We start from the raw sequence: 12,817 nt of genomic DNA, 5'->3' as shown, positions 1-12,817 counted from the left end.
AGCACTGAGGGCATATCCAGGCAGGTCCAGTGCTGCTGGTAGGTCCACAAGGCTGTGCATAAGGAGTTCACATGAGTTTACTGCAAAGGGGCCTATTAAGGGTCTGTCATCCAGGGGCCTACTGAGACCTGGAGCTGACCCTGATAAAGCACAATATGATGTGCGATTTTTTTTTTTTTTTTTAGGTACTTTGACCGTGAGTTTGTTTTGACCATGTGGTGTTTACTGGACCAAATCCAGAACTGCTGAACTGACGTTCTGATTTGATTTCGGCAGTTCTATGTTCAGTCCGATTAAATCCCGCAAGAACACGGGAACAAAATCACTTGTAGGCCTAAGGATGTAAGACAGGATTGACATAGTGGTGCATGCAGTGGGCTTGCTGTGTTTCATACTGGTACATAGATACAGGACCAGAACCAAAAGATGGAGCCAGACAGTGGCCGCTTTCACAGAGACGTACTAAAACGGCCATGTGCTACCCCTAACCCCGTACCGTAGTGTTATCATACAGGTAGCACAAGGCCACGTTCACTACAATGGAAAATAGGGCACTCGGCAGCACGGGGAGAGAGCGCTGCTCGTCTCCACCCCTCTCCATAGGGATAAATGGCGCACGGCACCAAAGATAGGACACCGTACCGCTCACGTAGGGCGCCGTGAGCCCATAGAAGTGTATGGGGGACGTATATCGCCCGTATATATTTCCCCCTTACATGTGTGTGAATGCAGCCTTAGGGTGATGCCACACATGGCGTTTTGAAACAGTTTTTGGTCTGTTTTTAAGCAGTCAGTTTTTTTACTGTTTTCTATTGCGCAAATTCGGAAAACCTGTCAAAAACAGATGTGTTTTTTATCGGACTGCTTAAAAACGGTTTCAAATGCCATGTGTGGCATCACCCTAAGGGTGAAGACACATGTGGCGTTTTAGGCCGTTTTTAGTAGAGTGTTTTCAGATCGGAAAAAAACGCATGCGCTTTTGACCAGTTTGAATTAAGATAATTGGTCAAACCTGTCAAAAACTAAAAACGCCACGTGTCTTCACCCTTACAGACGACCCCTAGTTAGAGACTGACCTCTCTGACCTCTGGTGAAGCACTTCTTTACTCTATTCCTAGGCTGCAATAATCAGCTGTAAAGTGTCTGTAATGAAGCTTTATGGATAATCCTTGGTCCCATTACAGCAAAAAAACTTTGAAAATACAATTGTCACTGGGACAAAAAATAATTTTGGAGTTAGTTCTTACGTATACCTGTTTCAACATGCAGTTCAACTTAAGTACAAACCTTGTAGGTAACTCAGGGACTGCCTATATTTTATTCCCAGCCCCTGAACATCATTGATGTACACCACTGCCATCTAGTGTTATAAAACATCTGAAGTCTATAAATTACTATCTAACAACATTTTGGTGACTATTGGGTCAGGATTTCTACATTGATTTTGTCTTCAGGTATAATCCAGTCCAATGTGTCATGTTATTTTTCTTGGAGACATGACATTTGAAGGTTTTCTTCACGCTTTTGACGCTAAACTCGACAAAGTGCAAATCTGCTTCATAGTCCATGACCTCTGGATCCGTTCTAGTCAATTATTGATCCACACAAAAGCTTTTTCATAGAAAGAATTTTCTTACTTTCTTATGACTTATTGATGTGTTTTTTTCCTTCTTCGGACACTCCCTTCCAATCCTGAGGACTAGATTTTAGAGAAGGCTAAAACTTGTGGCCCCGCATTCGTGGATAGCGTCAGGGGCGTCCCTGATGTCCCCTCCCCTGGCGTTTCTCATCTGAGCACCCGGCTCATGTGTGTAATATGGAAGATGTGCACAGTTATATACATATTATGCTGGACATGTGCAGTATAATATGTATATAATGGTGTACATCCTCCATTCGTTACTGTGGCAAGTTGGATGCCGGGGCCCCCTGACACTGTGGGCCCCATATCAGCTACTATGGCTGCTACCCCTGTAAACCCCTTTATGGTGGTTACCTTGAAATACAGAGTAGGCTGGTCTTTTTTTCCATATGCTTATTATAAAAGCATGGGGCTGCATCTTTAAATTAAGTCTTAAAATTTCTCCTTTGCCTGTGCCGTATTATATAGCCTAGAAAAGGCATGTGGAGACTGGTGGAGTGGCAGCTATGTGACCACAGGACGCCAAACAGACACTACAGTATACCCAGTCAACTCATTCTTAGGCCGGCGACACACGTGGCGTTTTGAACTTGTTTTTGGGACGTTTTTAAGCAGTCCGTTAAAAAATGCATGTGTTTTTGACAAACGCATGCGTTTTGTGAAAAAGCATCCGTTTTTGACCCGTTTTAATTAAGATAATTGATGAGACCGTTCAAAAATAAGGCATGCTTTTTCAAAACTAAAAACGCTATGTGTGACATCACCCTAAGATGTGTATCACACCAACAATAATGACCTTTTTGATTCATAAAACTCCCAGTGTAAAAGAAATGGGAACTATGAAAGTCCATTCACACTTGGGGTTCAAACACATCACAACAGGGGAGGAGAGAAGATTTGCCTAATAGCCTTGCATCCATTGCATATAAACTGAAGGTTTAACATTGGTTAGAAAACCCAGAGGCTTCCATTGCCTTCCGTGATAAAGGTAGGAAAGCTTTGAATTTTTTTTTTTTTAAATGGACAACAGATCAGTGGAAAGTAACTGAAATGTGAAAACAATGGGGCGGTGAGGTATCCGTGAAAATCACTGATGAGAAAAACAACGCTGGTGTGAGAGAACCCTTGCTTCTATTTTGTGGGAACTGCCTTTATCAGTTATTTGGGCCTGGCTGTGGTCCATGATATGTGGGCACTACTGTATAAAGTGGGCACTGTAGTGTCCCAGTTATGTATACTCTGCCAGTCTATGTAAGGCCTTGTTCACACGTGGTGTTTACATTGCTTTATGAAACGCAACACAAAAGCTGAGGAGCGGAGATTTGACATGTGTTAAACATTGTGTTTTGTAAATGCAAATGTCAACAGCAATGTCATTAGGCAAAATTTCCTCTCCTCCGCTGTTGTGTTGTGTTTCAAAAAGCAATGTAAACGCCACGGCCACGTGTGACTGTAGCCTAATGTGGGCACTACTGTGTCATGTGGGCACTGTAGTGGTCTCAGTTATGCAGACACTATTGCTCTCTGTCATGTGGGCACTACTGTGTTATGTGGGCACTATTGTGTTATGTGGGCACTATTGGTCTCTCATGTAAGCACTGTGTTATGTGGGCACTGCTGTGTTATGTGGGCACTGTTGGTCTCTGTCATGTAGGCACTGTGTTATGTGGGCACTGCTGTGTTATGTGGGCACTGTTGGTCTCTGTCATGTAGGCACAGGGTTATGTGGGCACTGCTGTGTTATGTGGACACTATTGGTCTCTGTCATGTAGGCACTGGGTTATGTGGGCACTGCTGTGTTATGTGGGCACTGTTGTGTTATGTGGACACTATCGGTCTCTGTCATGTGGGCATTGCTGTGTTATGTGGGCACTGTTATGTGGGCAATGTGTTATGTGGGCACTGCTGTGTTATGTGGACACTATTGGTCTCTGTCATGTAGGCACTGGGTTATATGGGCACTGCTGTGTTATGTGGGCACTGTTGGTCTGTCATGTAGGCACTGTGTTATGTGGGCACTGCTGTGTTATGTGGGCACTGTTGGTCTGTCATGTAGGCACTGTGTTATGTGGGCACTGCTGTGTTATGTGGGCACTATTGGTCTCTGTCATGTAGGCACTGTGTTATGTGGGCACTGCTGTGTTATGTGGGCACTATTGGTCTCTGTCATGTAGGCACTGTGTTATGTGGGAACTGTTGGTCTCTGTCATGTAGGCACTGTGTTATGTGGGCACTGCTGTGTTATGTGGGCGCTGCTGTGTTATGTGGGCGCTGCTGTGTTATGTGGGAACTGTTGGTCTCTGTCATGTAGGCACTGTGTTATGTGGGCACTGCTGTGTTATGTGGGCACTATTGGTCTCTGTCATGTGGGCATTGCTGTGTTATGTGGGCATTGCTGTGTTCTGTGGGCACTGCTGTGTTATGTGGGCACTTCTGTGTTATGTGGGCACTTCTGTGTTATGTGGGCACTTCTGTGTTATGTGGACACTATTGGTCTCTGTCATGTAGGCACTGGGTTATATGGGCACTGCTGTGTTATGTGGGCACTGTTGGTCTGTCATGTAGGCACTGTGTTATGTGGGCACTGCTGTGTTATGTGGGCGCTGTGTTATGTGGGCACTGTTGGTCTGTCATGTGGGCACTGCTGTGTTATGTGGGCGCTGTGTTATGTGGGCACTGTTGTGTTATGTGGACACTATTGGTCTCTGTCATGTAGGCACTGTGTTATGTGGGCACTGCTGTGTTATGTGGGCACTGCTATGTTATGTGGGCACTATTGGTCTCTGTCATGTAGACACTGCTGTGTTATGTGGGCACTGTTGGTCTCTGTCATGTAGGCACTGTGTTATGTGGGCACTGCTGTGTTATGTGGGAACTGTTGGTCTCTGTCATGTAGGCACTGTGTTATGTGGGCACTGCTGTGTTATGTGGGCACTGTTGGTCTCTGTCATGTAGGCACTGTGTTATGTGGGCACTTCTGTGTTATGTGGGCACTGCTGTGTTATGTGGGAACTGTTGGTCTCTGTCATGTAGGCACTGTGTTATGTGGGCACTGCTGTGTTATGTGGGCACTGTTGGTTTCTGTCATGTAGGCACAGGGTTATGTGGGCACTGCTGTGTTATGTGGACACTATTGGTCTCTGTCATGTAGGCAATGGGTTATGTGGGCACTGCTGTGTTATGTGGGCACTGTTGTGTTATGTGGACACTATCGGTCTCTGTCATGTGGGCATTGCTGTGTTATGTGGGCACTGTTATGTGGGCAATGTGTTATGTGGGCACTGCTGTGTTATGTGGACACTATTGGTCTCTGTCATGTAGGCACTGGGTTATATGGGCACTGCTGTGTTATGTGGGCACTGTTGGTCTGTCATGTAGGCACTGTGTTATGTGGGCACTGCTGTGTTATGTGGGCACTGTTGGTCTGTCATGTAGGCACTGTGTTATGTGGGCACTGCTGTGTTATGTGGGCACTATTGGTCTCTGTCATGTAGGCACTGTGTTATGTGGGCACTGCTGTGTTATGTGGGCACTATTGGTCTCTGTCATGTAGGCACTGTGTTATGTGGGAACTGTTGGTCTCTGTCATGTAGGCACTGTGTTATGTGGGCACTGCTGTGTTATGTGGGCGCTGCTGTGTTATGTGGGCGCTGCTGTGTTATGTGGGAACTGTTGGTCTCTGTCATGTAGGCACTGTGTTATGTGGGCACTGCTGTGTTATGTGGGCACTATTGGTCTCTGTCATGTGGGCATTGCTGTGTTATGTGGGCATTGCTGTGTTCTGTGGGCACTGCTGTGTTATGTGGGCACTTCTGTGTTATGTGGGCACTGATGTGTTATGTGGACACTATTGGTCTCTGTCATGTAGGCACTGGGTTATATGGGCACTGCTGTGTTATGTGGGCACTGTTGGTCTGTCATGTGGGCACTGCTGTGTTATGTGGGCGCTGTGTTATGTGGGCACTGTTGGTCTGTCATGTGGGCACTGCTGTGTTATGTGGGCGCTGTGTTATGTGGGCACTGTTGTGTTATGTGGACACTATTGGTCTCTGTCATGTAGGCACTGTGTTATGTGGGCACTGCTGTGTTATGTGGGCACTGCTATGTTATGTGGGCACTATTGGTCTCTGTCATGTAGACACTGCTGTGTTATGTGGGCACTGTTGGTCTCTGTCATGTAGGCACTGTGTTATGTGGGCACTACTGTGTTATGTGGGAACTGTTGGTCTCTGTCATGTAGGCACTGTGTTATGTGGGCACTGCTGTGTTATGTGGGCACTGTTGGTCTCTGTCATGTAGGCACTGTGTTATGTGGGCACTTCTGTGTTATGTGGGCACTGCTGTGTTATGTGGGAACTGTTGGTCTCTGTCATGTAGGCACTGTGTTATGTGGGCACTGCTGTGTTATGTGGGCACTGTTGGTCTCTGTCATGTAGGCACTGTGTTATGTGGGCACTTCTGTGTTATGTGGGCACTGCTGTGTTATGTGGGAACTGTTGGTCTCTGTCATGTAGGCACTGTGTTATGTGGGCACTGCTGTGTTATGTGGGCACTATTGGTCTCTGTCATGTAGACACTGCTGTGTTATGTGGGCACTGTTGGTCTCTGTCATGTAGGCACTGTGTTATGTGGGCACTGCTGTGTTATGTGGGCACTATTGGTCTCTGTCATGTAGGCACTGTGTTATGTGGGCACTGCTGTGTTATGTGGGAACTGTTGGTCTCTGTCATGTAGGCACTGTGTTATGTGGGCACTGCTGTGTTATGTGGGCACTGCTGTGTTATGTGGGCACTGTTGGTCTCTGTCATGTAGGCACTGTGTTATGTGGGCACTTCTGTGTTATGTGGGCACTGCTGTGTTTTATGGGAACTGTTGGTCTCTGTCATGTAGGCACTGTGTTATGTGGGCACTGCTGTGTTATGTGGGAACTGTTGGTCTCTGTCATGTAGGCACTGTGTTCTGTGGGCACTGCTGTGTTATGTGGGCACTATTGGTCTCTGTCATGTAGGCACTGTGTTATGTGGGCACTTCTGTGTTATGTGGGCACTGCTGTGTTATGTGGGCACTGCTGTGTTATGTGGGCACTGTTGGTCTCTGTCATGTAGGCACTGTGTTATGTGGGCACTTCTGTGTTATGTGGGCACTGCTGTGTTATGTGGGAACTGTTGGTCTCTGTCATGTAGGCACTGTGTTATGTGGGCACTGCTGTGTTATGTGGGCACTGCTGTGTTATGTGGGAACTGTTGGTCTCTGTCATGTAGGCACTGTGTTATGTGGGCACTGCTGTGTTATGTGGGCACTGTTGGTCTCTGTCATGTAGGCACTGTGTTATGTGGGCACTGCTGTGTTATGTGGGCACTGTTGGTCTCTGTCATGTAGGCACTGTGTTATGTGGGCACTGCTGTGTTATGTGGGCACTGTTGGTCTGTCATGTAGGCACTGTGTTATGTGGGCACTGCTGTGTTATGTGGGCACTGTTGGTCTCTGTCATGTAGGCACTGTGTTATGTGGGCACTGCTGTGTTATGTGGGCACTGTTGGTCTGTGTTATGTGGGCACTTCTGTGTTATGTGGGCACTTCTGTGTTATGTGGGCACTGCTGTGTTATGTGGGCACTGTTGGTCTCTGTCATGTAGGCACTGTGTTATGTGGGCACTGCTGTGTTATGTGGGCACTGTTGGTCTGTGTTATGTGGGCACTTCTGTGTTATGTGGGCACTTCTGTGTTATGTGGGCACTGCTGTGTTATGTGGGCACTGTTGGTCTCTGTCATGTAGGCACTGTGTTATATGGGCACTGCTGTGTTATGTGGGCACTGTTTGTCTGTGTTATGTGGGCACTTCTGTGTTATGTGGGCACTTCTGTGTTATGTGGGCACTGCTGTGTTATGTGGGCACTGTTGTGTCGTGTGGGCACCCTGACTGCACTGCATTCAGCATTATAACGTGCAGTGATGAATATAAATCCTATGCCCAGGTCTTCATGGTCTCCTGTAGTAGTTGTACTATCTCCTCCTATACATGGATGACTACTCCCATCCTCCGCAGGCTCTGGTCTTTGCCCCCTATCTATCAGGCGGGGAGTGGCCAGGACATGGGGAGATCCTGCGTGTAGCCAGTGAGCTGTGAGCCGGGTGCCGGAGCAGCACCCACTACAGAGGAGGAGGGAGCCCTCCCAGCACCCACTACAGAGGAGGAGGAGGAGGAGGGAATCCCTGGGAGCCGCAGACATGGCCGCTGCCCAGCAGGAGGATGTGGCGCCCCTGGTGAGCGCTGTCACTGTCTACTCCCTGGCAGCCTGCGCCGCGCAGCTGGCACTGGGCTATGTGCTGGCACAGCGCCTGGGGAAGAGGTGCTCGGGCACTGACAGGTGGCTGCTGGTCTGGCTCTTCTATGATGCCATCGTGCACTTCACGCTGGTGAGTACAGGAGCCATCTATACATACATTACATATATTTTGCTAAGGAAAAATCTGCTGCTTTTTCTGAAGGGAATCCTCAAATAAAAAAAACAAACATACAATTTGGTGAATTTTTATATCATGAAGAAAATCTGTATTCAGACATAATACCCCAAACGATTAAATAGCTTCAGGTTTCTGCAATGTAAACTCTTATGGAACTTACCATTGATTGTGGTGCCAAGTCCACACTAAAATGTTCCCTTTTTCCACCATAAAATGTCATTTATTTTGGACAAAATTTGGAAGATTAATGTCTGAATGACAGTGACGTTAGTCCTTGTGCCATGGAAGCACCATTCTGTAGTGTGAATGTTCTCTTATCATTGGACTAGGGCAGTGATGGCAAATCTTTTAGAGACCGAGTGCCCAAACTACAACAAAGACCCCCTTATTTATCGCAAAGTGCCAACACAAAAATTTAATTTGTGATTTATACTCCCTTCTCTGTCACAGTTTTCATTGATACCAGCACCTGAGGACACCAATAAAGCAGAAAATAGTCACAGGTAGAGTTGTCACTTTAAAATACCTCTTTGCACAGCAAGTCCTGGTCTGTCTGGGACTGCTGGAAGGTACCTGGAGTCATCTCTGGTGATGGCCTGAGTGCCCGCAGAAAGGGCTCTGAGTGCCACCTCTGGCACCAGTGCCATAGGTTAGCCATCACTGGACTAGGGTCATGACACGTTGGGTGGTGTGAGACACATAGTTGCAAGGATTTAATAAAATAAAGTGTTTGGATATTTTGCATCCATCGTGGTGCGGTCATAATAATCTTTTTTTTATATATTCCGTAGCCATTACTACACCGCGATCTTTGGCCAGGCGACCAGCAGCTGGTTACTATTAATTTGTTGGATAGTATGAACTTTGCCCTGACCTACATATCGGCTGATATCACCCCTGATAAGCTTGTACATTGAGAGGGTGCAGCCTCACCCAGGTCCTGGAGACTTAGTTTAACAATTACCGTAGGTCTCTCTTTACCGTAGAAAAACCCCGGTACTATAGACATGGTACTGTTTAATGAAGGGACCTGGTACACATATTACATTGGTCAGTAGCTACAGGTTACAATTCTCTATTACCACTAATATCCCATGGCAAAGCTTTGCTAGTGCTGTACATGTTCATCCATAATGAGCATATCCCTTGTCTTCCAGGAGGGGCCCTTTGTCTACCTTTCTCTAGTCGGGACAGTTGCCACGTCTGAAGGTGCTTTGGCTTCCCTCTGTAAGTATTCCTCATTCATGTCATTATTACATATCCATAATCCCAGTCACTATGACCTGCAGTGATCTGACTAAAGTGGGCATGTGACAACCCATAGGACATGATCCTTTCTAGTCCGATGGTAGACAGAAATCAGGGTTCTAAGACTGCAGAACGTTCAAAGATTAATATCTCCTCCTAGACTGTAAGCACTTGCGAGCAAGATCCTCACTCCTATTGTTCCATATGACAATGTTATTACTCTGTATTGTCTTATTTTATTAATATATGTCCCCCATGATTTGTAAAGCGCTACAGAATATGTCGGCGCTATATAAATAAAGATTATTATTTATCTATAGACTTTTCTGTCTTATCTGAATCTGCTTTAGACAATCCATTTACATAGGAGAGTCTCCAACATATGCAGAAAAAAAATTTACGCTATAGAGAAAATTTGCCACAAAATCCATATGTAACGCATCTCGATGCAGGGGGTTTCAGGCAAATTCACTCTTTATTTTGCTTCCAAATAAAAGTTACAAACAAATCCACCTGATTCTCGGTGAAATCCACATCCCTTGTATGTGAGTTAGAATTCCACAGCCCCATTACCATGCATAGTATATATCTGGCGTGGAACTGGGGGAATACTATATAATACATTTGAATGATAGTGGGGCTTTTCCTTGTGATGACCTTAAAGGGGTTTTCCACAAAGCAAAGTAAGACCCTATACACAGAATATGGCCTAACCTGCTGATCAGTGGGGGTCTAAGTACTGAGACCTCCGCAGATCGCGAGAACGAGGGGTCTGTCAGACCCCTCACTGCTCCTCAGAGTAATGGAGCAGATGACCGTGCATGACCGTTCTCCCTCATTAATCTCTATGGAGCTGACGGAGATCGGTGAGCGCAGCGCTCGGCAATTTGTCAGCTCCATAGACATTAATGGAGCAGAATGGTCATGTGCGGCCATCTGCTCTATTAATCTGATGGACCCCTCGTTCTCACGATCTGCGGGGGTCTCAGCACTGAGACCCCCACTGATCAGCAAGTTAGACCCAATCATATCTTTGCTTAATGGAAAAACCCCTTTAATTGTGCTGATCATACACCCACAGTAGAAATCCATTCTGTAGTGTGAACGCAGCCATATTGGCATCCTTTTAGCTGTAGCCAATGTATATGTATGGATAGCTTAAGTGACAAGATGACAGTCATCTGAATGTGACAAACATTGACAGGTCCGGACAGAACAGTGCACATCTTATTATTCTTTTATCGTGTAATGCTTTTCTTGTGTGACAGGGAAGGAATATGGAAAAGCAGATGAACGCTGGCTCCATTCAGACCCCACCATTGTATCACTGGAGATCCTGACGGTTGTTGTAGATGGGCTCCTGGCTGTGGTGTTGGCATATGCCATCATAAAGGACAAGTACTACAGGTAAGAACCCGCCACCGGTGCAGTCCTAAATTAGGGGAATATCAAAATAATGAGCTAGGTTTTTTTAAATAAAAGGCAATTTTTTACCACCATACTGCTAGAGCCAGCGAGTGCCCCATTAACCAGGAATTCAGCAACAACCATGGAATAGAACCCGGTGATCTCCAGGGATCTGTAGATTCTCATGGCAGAAAAGAACAATCACTGTTCATTTGGATCTGATCACTGCCCAAAAGTTTCTACTTCGGATAAAAGACATGGACTCAAAAGTACTGTACAATTTGGAGACTGTAAAATTAGAGCAATGCAGGAGATAGAAATTGGATTTTTATTTTTGTTGTCCGGGGCTGTGGAGTAAGAGTCATGATAAAATGGACTGACACATATAATACATTGGTACAGTTTGATCAATGCATTATGGGCACAATATTTTTAAGTAGGAATTTGGGGAACATTATGACATGTCTGTTCTATTTACTGATCTAAGAATTTAGGCCAGGGGTGAACAGCCTTAATTGATATGAGTGCCACATTGTCATACTGCTCGACTTAAAGGGGCCACATCGGTATCCAATACCCTGAATGCACCAACAACCAGAGTGCAGCACAAAATGCCACCCCAGAAGTTATAAATAGCACAGTACACCAATAAATATCACCCAGAAACCAAATACTGAATTCAGAGCAGACAATAATAGTGAACAACTCAGAACTGATAATAGTGGAGACACCAGAGTAGACAATAATAATAATGAAGACCTCCAAAACAGACTCATACTGGAGACACCGAAAGCAGACCAGAAAATTACCCTTCTGGCTCCTCTTCTCCTCTCTGCACCACACTGCAGCTTCTTCTTTCCTCCAAGCACTGCATGTTGCCTGACAGCGGAAGTTGTGCATCCTCTTTCAGGCTTTTAGTTAAGATGAATATTGCTGCACTTTATGTACATGCTCAGTAGTGAAGCTCATTTGTTACAGATCAGAGGAACTGTTGGAGTGACCATGAGAGTCTGAGTCAGTGACCATTTTAGTGGAGTTGGAATCGGAGTTAGGTAAATTGAGAAGTGGGAGTCAGTGGTTTGGCTTACAGCTCTGTTGTCATGTATTGAAGCTCAGAACCAAGCACCTCTGCCTTCTTCATTGCTGCCAATAGCAGCAAACAAACCACAAGGTCATATTTTCACTGCTGGTCGGGAGGCATGGGGGCTTCTTTGGCGGTGACATCTATAAGGTGAGTACCTCTCCTTCTACGTTCAATCTCTACATCAGGCACGATACATAAAGAGAACTGGTTCAGCTCTTATTCCATTGATCACTTCACAAATGTTTTTTGCTTAATGTTTACGGAAGAAGAAGTCATGGTGCTTAGACATTGATGGCATATGCTGATGATGGACAATCCATTTCTACCCAAAAATTACAATATGTAGTGTTTCTTTTATAGGAGGGACATAGATTTTAACTACTTACCTTATTCTTGTCTTCCAGACATTTCATCCAGATCACACTCTGTGTATGTGAGTTATACGGAGGGTGGATGACATTTTGTCCAGACTGGTTAATTGGAAGCCCGAACCTTAACACCTCCAACTTTCTGTATATGTGGGTTTATTTAGTCTTCTTCAATGGCATATGGGTGGTGGTTCCCGCTCTCTTACTATGGCAGTCCTGGGTGGAGCTTCAAAAACTTCACGTTGGCAGAAGACCAGCTGGGAAGAAGTCACGATGAGAGTGTGGTGCAAATCTTCTAGCAGCATTGATTAATTCCTGTTTGTTAATTGATGTCATTTTATATTTTTATAAACAATTTCATTTAATACACTCATTTTGTGTAATTTTATCCCCTTGTTATGTTTTATTGTTTGGAGGAAATCACCTATTAACAAATAAGAGATTATATCCACAGGCAGCGGCTGCTTGGGGTTTTGCTGGCACTTCCTGCTGGGAAAGAGGAAGAGAGAGCTGATGCATTCACATGCTTAATACTAAGCTATCCACATGGCGGAGACAGACATCACGCAGACATCATGCAGCTCAAAGTAGCCCCCATGCATAT

The 12,817-nt window shown here is 45.5% G+C and overlaps 1 protein-coding gene across 1 annotated transcript; it reads left to right on the top strand.

The window, feature by feature from the left end:
• Positions 1-7,715: 7,715 nt before the first annotated feature.
• Positions 7,716-12,601, top strand: EBPL (EBP like). Its single transcript, XM_072134500.1, has 4 exons — positions 7,716-8,058; positions 9,264-9,333; positions 10,623-10,761; positions 12,250-12,601. Exons 1-4 carry the CDS (start codon positions 7,870-7,872, stop codon positions 12,488-12,490), a joined length of 639 nt encoding a protein of 212 aa, XP_071990601.1. The 5' UTR covers positions 7,716-7,869; the 3' UTR covers positions 12,491-12,601.
• Positions 12,602-12,817: the final 216 nt, after the last annotated feature.

The sequence above is a fragment of the Engystomops pustulosus genome, chromosome 2 (assembly GCF_040894005.1).
Source record: "Engystomops pustulosus chromosome 2, aEngPut4.maternal, whole genome shotgun sequence".
Lineage (NCBI taxonomy): Eukaryota > Metazoa > Chordata > Amphibia > Anura > Leptodactylidae > Engystomops > Engystomops pustulosus.
Note: the sequence above shows the minus strand (reverse complement) of the source record. Positions and strands in the feature narration are given on the sequence as shown.